Below are 14,076 nucleotides of genomic sequence, written 5' to 3'. Positions count from 1 at the left end.
GTCAAAGTATAAGAAAATATATAGTTATGATTCCCACTTTGCTGTCTCTCAATGGTTTCTCAAAAATGGTTATGAATCAAGGTTTTTGTAGAGATTTCATACATATGACGTATTATGAATATATGTTCTACATACTGTAAGTACATGTTTTGTCTTTTTACTGATTTCATGTCACTTTGTTGAAGGCTTGTAAACCTAAATCATGAAGCTCACTTCCATGGCGCATGGGCTATTTTGCTCATTGTAGTTTGCTTCACGTGGTAATCAGTAGATGCGAGTACCTCTTTTTTTCCACTGGGTGTCACTTGCTCCCTTTTAAAAAACAAGCAGGGCTCTTTCATATAAAAATTCATGATATCCTAAAATGGACAGATGGTTGACACATTGAGTTTGTGAGCTATTTCTCACTGACACAACAAGAAAATGTGCTTAGTACCAGAACAGGTGAATGATTCATTCAGTATTTCAAGCTTGGGCTCTATTTAGACTACTACCTTAGAGCTCTGTATTCCTATCAGGATAGATTTAATCGTGGAGTGGTGCCAGCTTGACTTGAATGTTAACAGGCAGCGGAGCTGTGGAAGGATGGCAGTGGCCTTTCTACACAGGGGAATACATTTCTGCCATATGTCCCTAAAGAGGCAGCTGCCATTGTGGCACAAGCGTTGTTGCCCACACAGACTGAGTTGTCAGTACTCTGCACTCCCATCACCTCTGAAACTGTATCATAATCCTCTCCAAGTCCTTGTTTCATTCCTAAACTGTGACAGGTGACCAAGGAACCAGCCGGGCTTTAGAGAAAGAAGAAATAGTTTTTGGTTCACACTAGGCCCGTCTCTGGCAGTCTTGAGTATCATAACCGCCTGTGTTTATTACAAAGTTAAGACATTCATTGTCATTGCTGCCAATAACAGGCCTTAGAGGAGTAATATCAGCCAAGGAGGGATGTAGCACCTCTCTCCTAAAAAAAACTTGATTGGTCTTCTCAAGTTCACTCGCTCATATTTTATGGGATCTGAATGCCATGGCTGTTTATGGACCATCAGTAAACAGTTCCCATTTGTTTCACATCAGTACCAGTTGACAGAGCACAGTGATGAGGCTGTACTCAGTTGGAGGCACACCATTAGGCTCACGTAGCAAACCATCTGCTTCAGGGATAAATCCTCATCAGCGGTGATTAGGCATAGAATATCTGGCCTTAGGTCAGTGAAAACCACAATGATAGTAAGGACAACTCCACTACCCTGTGCGGCTGCTAGTTTAGGGATTCTCATGTTGCTCCATTTTTTAAAATATAATTTTTGTATGGTCCGATCCCTGACTTTTCAATTGGTAAAATTATATTAATTTTGGTGTGTTGCAACAATGCTATCTTACTGTAACTTGTGTTGCAATGACATGCATGTTACAGAGTAGCTCTCACTCTCTTGTGTGGTGAACCTGAGGAGGGAAACTGTCTGGAGCTCTTTCCTACAGGAAGTGAGGACTCTAGTTTCAGGTTATTCTTGGGATCTCCATAACTTCCTCTGTTGGATATTATGCCATGGTGGGGTCAGGTCACATTTCACCCCCGCCAGTCATGATTTGGCAAATTAAGGGGTTTGAGAGTTGAGGAAATGTTGATGGTGGGATAAGAGCGCTGAGATTCAGGGAAGCTACACGGGTAAGTCGTGAAAATTATGTAAAAACGACTGCAGGTCACCTATTACAGTAGTGGCATGAAGAGCTGAGTCTGCACAATTGGTGGTTGTCTCCTGGAAAATAGAGTTTCAGAATTCAGTTTTTATATTTGACACTTCGTAGCAAAGGGACAGTAGCTAGATTTCCATCCAATTGGCGACAGATTTTCATGTGAATATTCTAAAATCGACAAAAACAGAATGCACATTTTCCCACCAGAAATGTTTCCATCAAATTGACTTGTGTATATCAAAGGCTGTGCGTTAATAATGTAATGCACATAAAATACGTTTTGCGCTTAAATTCCCATGTACTGAATAAAAAACATGAGTTAAATCGCATTTTCAACTCTACTGATGGTTTTGTCACAAAAAAATGTTATGATATATAGTGAATGTGCTCGCGCGCTCTAGCCAACAGCGCGCTCTAGCCAACAGCTCGCAGATACAGTGCGGGTATAACCTACACATGATGAGATCGTTGTGGACAATTTGAGCGAGTTTTTTATTTGTCAAACCGCAGCCAAGCATCTATCATCATGTCACCAGAATAAGACCATAGGTATTTATTGGAAAGGAGTATCGAGCTCACCACCGTGCACTTTCACCACCCTGTGAAGTTCATTTTAACTTGTTTAATCTGTAACCTAATAAACTGCAAGCTTTCCTGAGTCGTAGTGGGCGGACCACACAGCATCCCACTTTGTCTAGCGTATTTAGTTTTGTCGACATTTGGAAAGTTTACCGATAAAATTAGCTGTTTCCATCAGGACTGTCGTGACATTTTTTTTTATCCTACATGTACTTTACTCGCATAAAAGGGTTGGATAGAAACCTGGTTTGTGTCAATGGTAAATGGACAATACATTTGTGGTTTTCAGTTGCTTGATAGAATTGAGCTGTCACGCTGTGGTCATGTAATTTAGGGATAAAGACAGGTATGGTACGTGTTCTTAGATCTTCTGTAACTGTTACCTGTTGTTTGTATCATATCTACACTGAAGTGGAAGCATTTGGGCAGTTATACCAGCACTGTGTACAGGAAATAGTTCACAACTTTATTGCACACAATTCAGTATAAAAAAATAAGACTCATTGCAAAAAAGAACACATACACATTCCACAAATAAATTGCAGACAATAAATTACATTTACAACTTCAAAATACAGTTGCGCAAATCCATATTCTTATTCGCTATTACAGATTTAGGATCTTAATTTAGGAAATGGAAGGGAATTTGATTACCCTGTTTTGGGGGAACTTTTCTGCAACGCAGGACATGTAAAACGTGTGTATTTGAAGTTTAAATAGGCGTCTGAAGTTTAATTTCCATTTAGTAATTTCAGACTTGATTTTCCCTCACAAAAATGTCCATTAATTATAATCCACATAATAATTCACATTTCTTGTTGCTGCAAGATTATTTTCCTACTGTAGCAAACTGGCTCAAATTAAGATCCTACATCTGTAACCATCATACAGCAATAGCAGATCTCAATTCGGTTTCAATGTTGACATAATAGACATTACTTTTTACAAAATAATACAATTATAATTTAACAAAGTATATGTTGCAGTTCTTTAGCCAATCATATAAAAAGTACAGTGTTGAAACATGACATGAACTCAGGTAATATTTGTTTCTGTCTGGATGTCTGAATTCTGTACACTGCAGAGCTGTAAGCAGGGAATTTGTTCAGAGGCTGTGATGTCTGAGCCCATTTGGAAATATATGGGCGAATTGCACATCTGCATTCAAGTCTAACATTTTGGCCTAATATTGTGACTACAACAGCATTGACAAATACCGGTACACCAATTTGGTTGACATGGCAAGGGCATTGTCTCGGCTAACATTCCAAAGCTGTCTGTCAGTACGCCTATCTCACATGCAGTTCATGCCAAGTAACCGCAACAGCAGATTTTGAGAATGGACAAATTACACATTAATTGTCCGTGACAAAAGTCACCAAAAAACTTGAGTATATTTTATCGTTATGCACCTCTTACCCCTGTGGTCAAGCAATAATCCGTCAAATTAGGACTATGCTCTTTTTGTTAGGAGTGTCAAACACATTCTCCTACCATTTCTCCTTGAACATACCCACTGGTCTCTTCTTGGTCCTGCGTCTTTCTAGGTATCGATACCTAGATTGGTATGTTGTCTGTATTTTGACTGTCAGTACTGAAGACAATCAGTCATGGAGGCAGGATTGGGATTTAGAGCATGGCTTTCCCTCTGCTGAAAGCAGTCTGTTCTCTGCTCCTGCCCTGTGTTCAGTGCTATGGAGATGGTAAATCTAGCCTAAATCAACTCAGTGTTCAGTTTCTTCTTCTCCAGTTCGGGGGCCGTGGGCGTGTGCAGGAAGCTGATCTTACACTCCTGCTCCACTGTGACTAGGTGGCTCTGCGGGGTCGGCTGGCAGTCTCTGTGTCTCAGCGGGTGCAGGCGGGGGTTGGGACCGCACCGGCAGCTGGCACAGCGGTCCTGCCAATGCCCCCTCAGCACCAGGCTAGCTGTGAGAGCCACCACGCCCAGCGTCATACCCCCCAGCACCAGCAAGGTGATGAGCTGCACCTCCGACAGGCCAGACGACCCCCACTGGGTCACCACCTCCTTCACAGAGATCTTCAGCAGCCTGTCTCCACTATTACTGTTACTGCTGCCCTGAGAATGGTTCCCCCCTGTTGTGATCTGGTCTGGCCTGGCCTGAGTCACCCTGCCCCAGCCCTCTCCTCCCCCAGCCCAGCCATGGGAGCTCCTGATGGGTGATTGGCTCTCTGGGCTCCGTAGGGGAACCTCGCAGGTCTTGCCAGTGAACCCAGCTTTGCAGAGGCAGTGGAAGGTGCTGGCACGGTCCAGGCAGCGCCCTCCGTTGAGGCAGGGCTGACTGGCACAGTCATCGAGGTTGATGGTGCAGAACCGGCCCGTGAAGCCCTCGGGACAGAGGCAGGAGAAGCGGTTGATGCCATCCAGGCAGGTGGCACCATTGGCACAGGGACGCATTAGGCAGTCGTCCATGTTGGTCTCGCAACGCGGCCCACTGAAGCCTGCCAGGCAGCGGCAGGAGAGTTCTGGTGCATAGCCGCTACTGTCCTCACACTGCCCTCTATTCTTACATGGAGACCTGGAAAATAAAAACAGAAGCACTAAAAACCCAGAGGGAATGTTCTGAATAGATTTTCGATGCTGAATTGATTCCTCAACCCAAGCCTTTTCATATGGACCTGGGCCTCCAACTGATTTGTAAGTAAATGTGTGGCGCTTACTCTGTGATGATCACTGTTTACATTCAATCAGGCATTAATTTGGCACCTTAAGACAAATCTACCCCAGAGTCTGTCCCTTTGGCCTGCATGGTTTCCCTGGTAACAGCCAGTGATTTGGGGACTCCATGGAGGCTGTAGTGTAGATAACTTGCTACAATGTGTTTGTTAGTACTAGAGGCCACTCACTTGGCCGACAATGAGCCCATTAACTCACATGATTGCTCTCCAGTGGATACAAATTGAACAGGCTGCTACACGGCCAGTGCCAGTCTGCATGTGTTTGACTGCCATCAGGGGACCGGCTGGGATGCCACAGTCAAAACACACACACTAACACACACACTGAAACACACTCATCGAACAGGCTCTGAGAGAAATACTGATTATCGAAATTTACACACTAGTTTCCCGTGTTATAGTCTGAAATGTCCACTCATTCCTATACACGTGTGTTTTGAGCCACTGGTTGGGATCGAACTTGTTGTTCACAGGGATTTGTTTTGATTAAGACAGAAGCAGTAGGCCTGAGAGAAAATTGTTCCATAGATTGTTTTCTGGTGTGTTGGTAATTGACCTCACCTGCCGATCTTACGACAGGGTCCTGTCTTGTGCTCACAGTTCCTCCCGTAAAATCCATTGGGGCAGAGGCAGGAGTATTCCCCTGAAATGTTTGTGTAACAAGTGGCGCCGTTCTGGCAAGGTGCCTCATTTGTACACACATGGATATCTGAAGCAGAGGAGAGAAGTGGTGAATAAGTACTGCGCTACCACTCACTCAACAAATAAGATTAGAATTGTCGGATACATACAAATGTTTTCTGTCACCTTTGTCGCAGAAGCGTCCCGTCCATCCGGGCTCGCATGTGCATTGCCAGGGTTGGTGACATGATCCATGGACACAGCCTGGCATTCTAACACAGACGTCGCACTGCTGCCCCTCCCAACCCGGGTCACAGCTGGAATACAGCACAGCCAATTAGATCAGCTCTCAACTCTGTAGCCGACACACCCTCATGATCAGGGAGATATACTCTTATATACAGTGGCATTGTCAAATAATGCGGAGCCGCTCCACGATGGACACAGGAGGGCGCCCATACTTAACAAAATAACTTCTGCAATGCCCTGCTCTGTACGGTACTTTATCTGTTATTTCGTAGAAACACTCATATATTTTGAGTGTGACCTTCTCTAGAGAGTGATAAGGATATAGGCTTGACACCAGACAATTGTGGGCCTGAATGATGGCTTTATAGGTTTGGCATATATGCTTGAGAAAGAAAAAGAGAACCGTACACTCTAGGAACTCGGATGCAATAATTGAATAACAACGTCTCGACAGCCAAGCTGTCTACAGCAGGGTATTGTCATATACTGTATGCTTGACATAGTTAACATATTCATATCTGAAATACGATGGAGTCATCACTACCAGTGTACCATCTTTTACCCTGTCAACATATTCAAATATATATTTTTAGAAACATGCTTTAGTAAGATACATATCACTGTTCAGATGCTGTTCAGCGTCGTGTTTCACCTCACCTGCACACCGCATTCTCCTCACACCGACTGTTGGTCACATTACACGTGCAATTTAGAACTGTAAGAGAAAGCAAACACTTGCTTCAGAGACAGATCCAAGATTTACCAGTAATTCCCTGACATTCAGACTTAATAGTTGTCATTAATTAGATATGCCTATTTATTGAACAGATGAATGTTCCTTATCTGTAATATTTCAGCTTTTTGTAAGCATTTACCCCACAGCTGTATTCCTCCAGCAGCAAGCTGGAAACAACAAAATGTTATGCACTATAAAGCTTAATTGAGATCATGACAGTGCTGTCTTTCAAACAGTATTTGTGATGTAGGCAGGTCGACAGAATGTTTTAATTCAGGGAGTTTATTCCTCACAATTCTACCACAATTGCTGAGAAGTATACTGGTGGTTCAGTAATTGTCAAGTCAGAATATAAGCATGTCTGTATGACAGCTGTTTGTGTATTTGAGGGATTTCAGGGCTCGATCGGATGTTAATGGCACTATGACCTCTAACCCAAGACAGATGGTCGTCCACGTGTGTGGTGTTTCCTTACAACATCATGGATTTCTTCTGCCGTTGAAATCCTTAGCCGGGCCGCCTAAGCATTTTTTTAAACATTTTTTGTTGTGTGTGTGTGTTTGTACAGTACCAGTCAAAAGTTTGGACACACCTACTCATTCAAGTGTTTTTCTTTATTTTTACTATTTTCTACATTGTAGAATAATAGTGAAGACATCAACACTATGAAATAACGCATATGGTATCATGTAGTAACCAAAAAAGTGTTAAACAAATCAAAACATATTTGAGATTTTTCAATTTGCCTTTGACCGCTTTGCACACTCTTGGCATTCTCTCAACCAGCTTCACCTGGAATTCTTTTCCAACACTCTTGAAGGAGTTCCCACATGTGCTGAGCACATTTTGGTTGCTTTTCCTTCACTCTGCGGTCCAACTCATCCCAAACCATCTCAATTGGGTTGAGGTCGGGTGATTGTGGAGGCCAGGTCATCTGATGCAGCACTCCATCACTCTTCTTCTTGGTCAAATAGCCCTTACACAGCCTGGAGGTGTCATTGTCCTGTCGAAAAAAATATATAGTCCCACTAAGTGCAAACCAGATGGGATGGCGTATCGCTGCAGAATGCTCTGATAGCCATGCTGGTTAAGTGTGCCTTGAATTCTAAATAAGTCACTGACAGTGTCACCAGAAAAGCACCATCACACCTCCTCCTCCATGCTTCATGTTGGGAACCGCACATGCGGAGATCATCCGTTCACCTACTCTGCGTCTCACAAAGACACGGCGGTTGGAACCAAAACTCTCCAATTTGGACTCCAGACCAAAGGACTCTTGCTTCTTGTCCCAAACAAGTCTCTTCATATTGGTGTCCTTTAGTAGTGCTTTCTTTGCAGCAATTCGACCATGAAGGCCTGATTCACGCAGTCTCCACTGAACAGTTGATTTTGAGATGTGTCTGTTACTTGAACTCCATCAAATTGACTTGTGTATATCAAAGGCTGTGCGTTAATAATGTAATGCACATAAAATACGTTTTGCGCTTAAATTCCCATGTACTGAATAAAAAACATGAGTTAAATCGCATTTTCAACTCTACTGATGGTTTTGTCACAAAAAAATGTTATGATATATAGTGAATGTGCTCGCGCGCTCTAGCCAACAGCGCGCTCTAGCCAACAGCTCGCAGATACAGTGCGGGTATAACCTACACATGATGAGATCGTTGTGGACAATTTGAGCGAGTTTTTTATTTGTCAAACCGCAGCCAAGCATCTATCATCATGTCACCAGAATAAGACCATAGGTATTTATTGGAAAGGAGTATCGAGCTCACCACCGTGCACTTTCACCACCCTGTGAAGTTCATTTTAACTTGTTTAATCTGTAACCTAATAAACTGCAAGCTTTCCTGAGTCGTAGTGGGCGGACCACACAGCATCCCACTTTGTCTAGCGTATTTAGTTTTGTCGACATTTGGAAAGTTTACCGATAAAATTAGCTGTTTCCATCAGGACTGTCGTGACATTTTTTTTTATCCTACATGTACTTTACTCGCATAAAAGGGTTGGATAGAAACCTGGTTTGTGTCAATGGTAAATGGACAATACATTTGTGGTTTTCAGTTGCTTGATAGAATTGAGCTGTCACGCTGTGGTCATGTAATTTAGGGATAAAGACAGGTATGGTACGTGTTCTTAGATCTTCTGTAACTGTTACCTGTTGTTTGTATCATATCTACACTGAAGTGGAAGCATTTGGGCAGTTATACCAGCACTGTGTACAGGAAATAGTTCACAACTTTATTGCACACAATTCAGTATAAAAAAATAAGACTCATTGCAAAAAAGAACACATACACATTCCACAAATAAATTGCAGACAATAAATTACATTTACAACTTCAAAATACAGTTGCGCAAATCCATATTCTTATTCGCTATTACAGATTTAGGATCTTAATTTAGGAAATGGAAGGGAATTTGATTACCCTGTTTTGGGGGAACTTTTCTGCAACGCAGGACATGTAAAACGTGTGTATTTGAAGTTTAAATAGGCGTCTGAAGTTTAATTTCCATTTAGTAATTTCAGACTTGATTTTCCCTCACAAAAATGTCCATTAATTATAATCCACATAATAATTCACATTTCTTGTTGCTGCAAGATTATTTTCCTACTGTAGCAAACTGGCTCAAATTAAGATCCTACATCTGTAACCATCATACAGCAATAGCAGATCTCAATTCGGTTTCAATGTTGACATAATAGACATTACTTTTTACAAAATAATACAATTATAATTTAACAAAGTATATGTTGCAGTTCTTTAGCCAATCATATAAAAAGTACAGTGTTGAAACATGACATGAACTCAGGTAATATTTGTTTCTGTCTGGATGTCTGAATTCTGTACACTGCAGAGCTGTAAGCAGGGAATTTGTTCAGAGGCTGTGATGTCTGAGCCCATTTGGAAATATATGGGCGAATTGCACATCTGCATTCAAGTCTAACATTTTGGCCTAATATTGTGACTACAACAGCATTGACAAATACCGGTACACCAATTTGGTTGACATGGCAAGGGCATTGTCTCGGCTAACATTCCAAAGCTGTCTGTCAGTACGCCTATCTCACATGCAGTTCATGCCAAGTAACCGCAACAGCAGATTTTGAGAATGGACAAATTACACATTAATTGTCCGTGACAAAAGTCACCAAAAAACTTGAGTATATTTTATCGTTATGCACCTCTTACCCCTGTGGTCAAGCAATAATCCGTCAAATTAGGACTATGCTCTTTTTGTTAGGAGTGTCAAACACATTCTCCTACCATTTCTCCTTGAACATACCCACTGGTCTCTTCTTGGTCCTGCGTCTTTCTAGGTATCGATACCTAGATTGGTATGTTGTCTGTATTTTGACTGTCAGTACTGAAGACAATCAGTCATGGAGGCAGGATTGGGATTTAGAGCATGGCTTTCCCTCTGCTGAAAGCAGTCTGTTCTCTGCTCCTGCCCTGTGTTCAGTGCTATGGAGATGGTAAATCTAGCCTAAATCAACTCAGTGTTCAGTTTCTTCTTCTCCAGTTCGGGGGCCGTGGGCGTGTGCAGGAAGCTGATCTTACACTCCTGCTCCACTGTGACTAGGTGGCTCTGCGGGGTCGGCTGGCAGTCTCTGTGTCTCAGCGGGTGCAGGCGGGGGTTGGGACCGCACCGGCAGCTGGCACAGCGGTCCTGCCAATGCCCCCTCAGCACCAGGCTAGCTGTGAGAGCCACCACGCCCAGCGTCATACCCCCCAGCACCAGCAAGGTGATGAGCTGCACCTCCGACAGGCCAGACGACCCCCACTGGGTCACCACCTCCTTCACAGAGATCTTCAGCAGCCTGTCTCCACTATTACTGTTACTGCTGCCCTGAGAATGGTTCCCCCCTGTTGTGATCTGGTCTGGCCTGGCCTGAGTCACCCTGCCCCAGCCCTCTCCTCCCCCAGCCCAGCCATGGGAGCTCCTGATGGGTGATTGGCTCTCTGGGCTCCGTAGGGGAACCTCGCAGGTCTTGCCAGTGAACCCAGCTTTGCAGAGGCAGTGGAAGGTGCTGGCACGGTCCAGGCAGCGCCCTCCGTTGAGGCAGGGCTGACTGGCACAGTCATCGAGGTTGATGGTGCAGAACCGGCCCGTGAAGCCCTCGGGACAGAGGCAGGAGAAGCGGTTGATGCCATCCAGGCAGGTGGCACCATTGGCACAGGGACGCATTAGGCAGTCGTCCATGTTGGTCTCGCAACGCGGCCCACTGAAGCCTGCCAGGCAGCGGCAGGAGAGTTCTGGTGCATAGCCGCTACTGTCCTCACACTGCCCTCTATTCTTACATGGAGACCTGGAAAATAAAAACAGAAGCACTAAAAACCCAGAGGGAATGTTCTGAATAGATTTTCGATGCTGAATTGATTCCTCAACCCAAGCCTTTTCATATGGACCTGGGCCTCCAACTGATTTGTAAGTAAATGTGTGGCGCTTACTCTGTGATGATCACTGTTTACATTCAATCAGGCATTAATTTGGCACCTTAAGACAAATCTACCCCAGAGTCTGTCCCTTTGGCCTGCATGGTTTCCCTGGTAACAGCCAGTGATTTGGGGACTCCATGGAGGCTGTAGTGTAGATAACTTGCTACAATGTGTTTGTTAGTACTAGAGGCCACTCACTTGGCCGACAATGAGCCCATTAACTCACATGATTGCTCTCCAGTGGATACAAATTGAACAGGCTGCTACACGGCCAGTGCCAGTCTGCATGTGTTTGACTGCCATCAGGGGACCGGCTGGGATGCCACAGTCAAAACACACACACTAACACACACACTGAAACACACTCATCGAACAGGCTCTGAGAGAAATACTGATTATCGAAATTCACACACTAGTTTCCCGTGTTATAGTCTGAAATGTCCACTCATTCCTATACACGTGTGTTTTGAGCCACTGGTTGGGATCGAACTTGTTGTTCACAGGGATTTGTTTTGATTAAGACAGAAGCAGTAGGCCTGAGAGAAAATTGTTCCATAGATTGTTTTCTGGTGTGTTGGTAATTGACCTCACCTGCCGATCTTACGACAGGGTCCTGTCTTGTGCTCACAGTTCCTCCCGTAAAATCCATTGGGGCAGAGGCAGGAGTATTCCCCTGAAATGTTTGTGTAACAAGTGGCGCCGTTCTGGCAAGGTGCCTCATTTGTACACACATGGATATCTGAAGCAGAGGAGAGAAGTGGTGAATAAGTACTGCGCTACCACTCACTCAACAAATAAGATTAGAATTGTCGGATACATACAAATGTTTTCTGTCACCTTTGTCGCAGAAGCGTCCCGTCCATCCGGGCTCGCATGTGCATTGCCAGGGTTGGTGACATGATCCATGGACACAGCCTGGCATTCTAACACAGACGTCGCACTGCTGCCCCTCCCAACCCGGGTCACAGCTGGAATACAGCACAGCCAATTAGATCAGCTCTCAACTCTGTAGCCGACACACCCTCATGATCAGGGAGATATACTCTTATATACAGTGGCATTGTCAAATAATGCGGAGCCGCTCCACGATGGACACAGGAGGGCGCCCATACTTAACAAAATAACTTCTGCAATGCCCTGCTCTGTACGGTACTTTATCTGTTATTTCGTAGAAACACTCATATATTTTGAGTGTGACCTTCTCTAGAGAGTGATAAGGATATAGGCTTGACACCAGACAATTGTGGGCCTGAATGATGGCTTTATAGGTTTGGCATATATGCTTGAGAAAGAAAAAGAGAACCGTACACTCTAGGAACTCGGATGCAATAATTGAATAACAACGTCTCGACAGCCAAGCTGTCTACAGCAGGGTATTGTCATATACTGTATGCTTGACATAGTTAACATATTCATATCTGAAATACGATGGAGTCATCACTACCAGTGTACCATCTTTTACCCTGTCAACATATTCAAATATATATTTTTAGAAACATGCTTTAGTAAGATACATATCACTGTTCAGATGCTGTTCAGCGTCGTGTTTCACCTCACCTGCACACCGCATTCTCCTCACACCGACTGTTGGTCACATTACACGTGCAATTTAGAACTGTAAGAGAAAGCAAACACTTGCTTCAGAGACAGATCCAAGATTTACCAGTAATTCCCTGACATTCAGACTTAATAGTTGTCATTAATTAGATATGCCTATTTATTGAACAGATGAATGTTCCTTATCTGTAATATTTCAGCTTTTTGTAAGCATTTACCCCACAGCTGTATTCCTCCAGCAGCAAGCTGGAAACAACAAAATGTTATGCACTATAAAGCTTAATTGAGATCATGACAGTGCTGTCTTTCAAACAGTATTTGTGATGTAGGCAGGTCGACAGAATGTTTTAATTCAGGGAGTTTATTCCTCACAATTCTACCACAATTGCTGAGAAGTATACTGGTGGTTCAGTAATTGTCAAGTCAGAATATAAGCATGTCTGTATGACAGCTGTTTGTGTATTTGAGGGATTTCAGGGCTCGATCGGATGTTAATGGCACTATGACCTCTAACCCAAGACAGATGGTCGTCCACGTGTGTGGTGTTTCCTTACAACATCATGGATTTCTTCTGCCGTTGAAATCCTTAGCCGGGCCGCCTAAGCATTTTTTTAAACATTTTTTGTTGTGTGTGTGTGTTTGTACAGTACCAGTCAAAAGTTTGGACACACCTACTCATTCAAGTGTTTTTCTTTATTTTTACTATTTTCTACATTGTAGAATAATAGTGAAGACATCAACACTATGAAATAACGCATATGGTATCATGTAGTAACCAAAAAAGTGTTAAACAAATCAAAATATATTTTATATGTGAGATTCTTCAAAGTAGCCACCCTTTGCCTTGATGACCGCTTTGCACACTCTTGGCATTCTCTCAACCAGCTTCACCTGGAATTCTTTTCCAACACTCTTGAAGGAGTTCCCACATGTGCTGAGCACATTTTGGTTGCTTTTCCTTCACTCTGCGGTCCAACTCATCCCAAACCATCTCAATTGGGTTGAGGTCGGGTGATTGTGGAGGCCAGGTCATCTGATGCAGCACTCCATCACTCTTCTTCTTGGTCAAATAGCCCTTACACAGCCTGGAGGTGTCATTGTCCTGTCGAAAAAAATATATAGTCCCACTAAGTGCAAACCAGATGGGATGGCGTATCGCTGCAGAATGCTCTGATAGCCATGCTGGTTAAGTGTGCCTTGAATTCTAAATAAGTCACTGACAGTGTCACCAGAAAAGCACCATCACACCTCCTCCTCCATGCTTCATGTTGGGAACCGCACATGCGGAGATCATCCGTTCACCTACTCTGCGTCTCACAAAGACACGGCGGTTGGAACCAAAACTCTCCAATTTGGACTCCAGACCAAAGGACTCTTGCTTCTTGTCCCAAACAAGTCTCTTCATATTGGTGTCCTTTAGTAGTGCTTTCTTTGCAGCAATTCGACCATGAAGGCCTGATTCACGCAGTCTCCACTGAACAGTTGATTTTGAGATGT

General features: G+C 43.6%; 2 protein-coding genes across 3 annotated transcripts in view; both read right to left on the bottom strand.

The window, feature by feature from the left end:
- Window positions 1–2,719: 2,719 nt before the first annotated feature.
- On the bottom strand, window positions 2,720–7,075 carry LOC139570755 (protein delta homolog 2-like). The gene is made up of 4 exons (XM_071392903.1): window positions 6,499–7,075; window positions 5,779–5,909; window positions 5,533–5,680; window positions 2,720–4,811 (listed from the first exon to the last, which is right to left on the bottom strand). The coding sequence occupies exons 2-4, from the start codon at window positions 5,861–5,863 to the stop codon at window positions 3,989–3,991; spliced, it is 1,056 nt and encodes a 351-aa protein (XP_071249004.1). The 5' UTR covers window positions 5,864–5,909; window positions 6,499–7,075; the 3' UTR covers window positions 2,720–3,988.
- Window positions 7,076–8,800: 1,725 nt separating this feature from the next.
- LOC139570754 (protein delta homolog 2-like) overlaps window positions 8,801–14,076 on the bottom strand; it is a 30,790-nt gene continuing 25,514 nt past the window's right edge. For both annotated transcript variants that reach the window (XM_071392902.1, XM_071392901.1), the window contains exons 3-6: window positions 12,580–12,637; window positions 11,860–11,990; window positions 11,614–11,761; window positions 8,801–10,892 (exon numbers count right to left, since the gene is read on the bottom strand). In XM_071392902.1, coding sequence (XP_071249003.1) covers window positions 10,070–10,892; window positions 11,614–11,761; window positions 11,860–11,990; window positions 12,580–12,637 — 1,160 coding nt within the window. In that variant the 3' untranslated portion in view covers window positions 8,801–10,069. The remainder of the gene's footprint in view (window positions 10,893–11,613; window positions 11,762–11,859; window positions 11,991–12,579; window positions 12,638–14,076) is intronic.

Source organism: Salvelinus alpinus, chromosome 3 (genome assembly GCF_045679555.1).
Source record: "Salvelinus alpinus chromosome 3, SLU_Salpinus.1, whole genome shotgun sequence".
NCBI classification, from domain to species: domain Eukaryota; kingdom Metazoa; phylum Chordata; class Actinopteri; order Salmoniformes; family Salmonidae; genus Salvelinus; species Salvelinus alpinus.
Note: the sequence above shows the minus strand (reverse complement) of the source record. Positions and strands in the feature narration are given on the sequence as shown.

Coding starts and splice junctions, on each gene's coding strand:
- LOC139570755 (XM_071392903.1), bottom strand. CDS start 5,863: ATGCCAGGCTGTGTCCATGGATCATGTCACCAACCCTGGCAATGCACA. Junction 5,681..5,778: donor GGGACGCTTCTGCGACAAAG/GTGACAGAAAAC, acceptor CCTCTGCTTCAG/ATATCCATGTGTGTACAAAT. Junction 4,812..5,532: donor CCCTGTCGTAAGATCGGCAG/GTGAGGTCAATT, acceptor TTTATTTTCCAG/GTCTCCATGTAAGAATAGAG.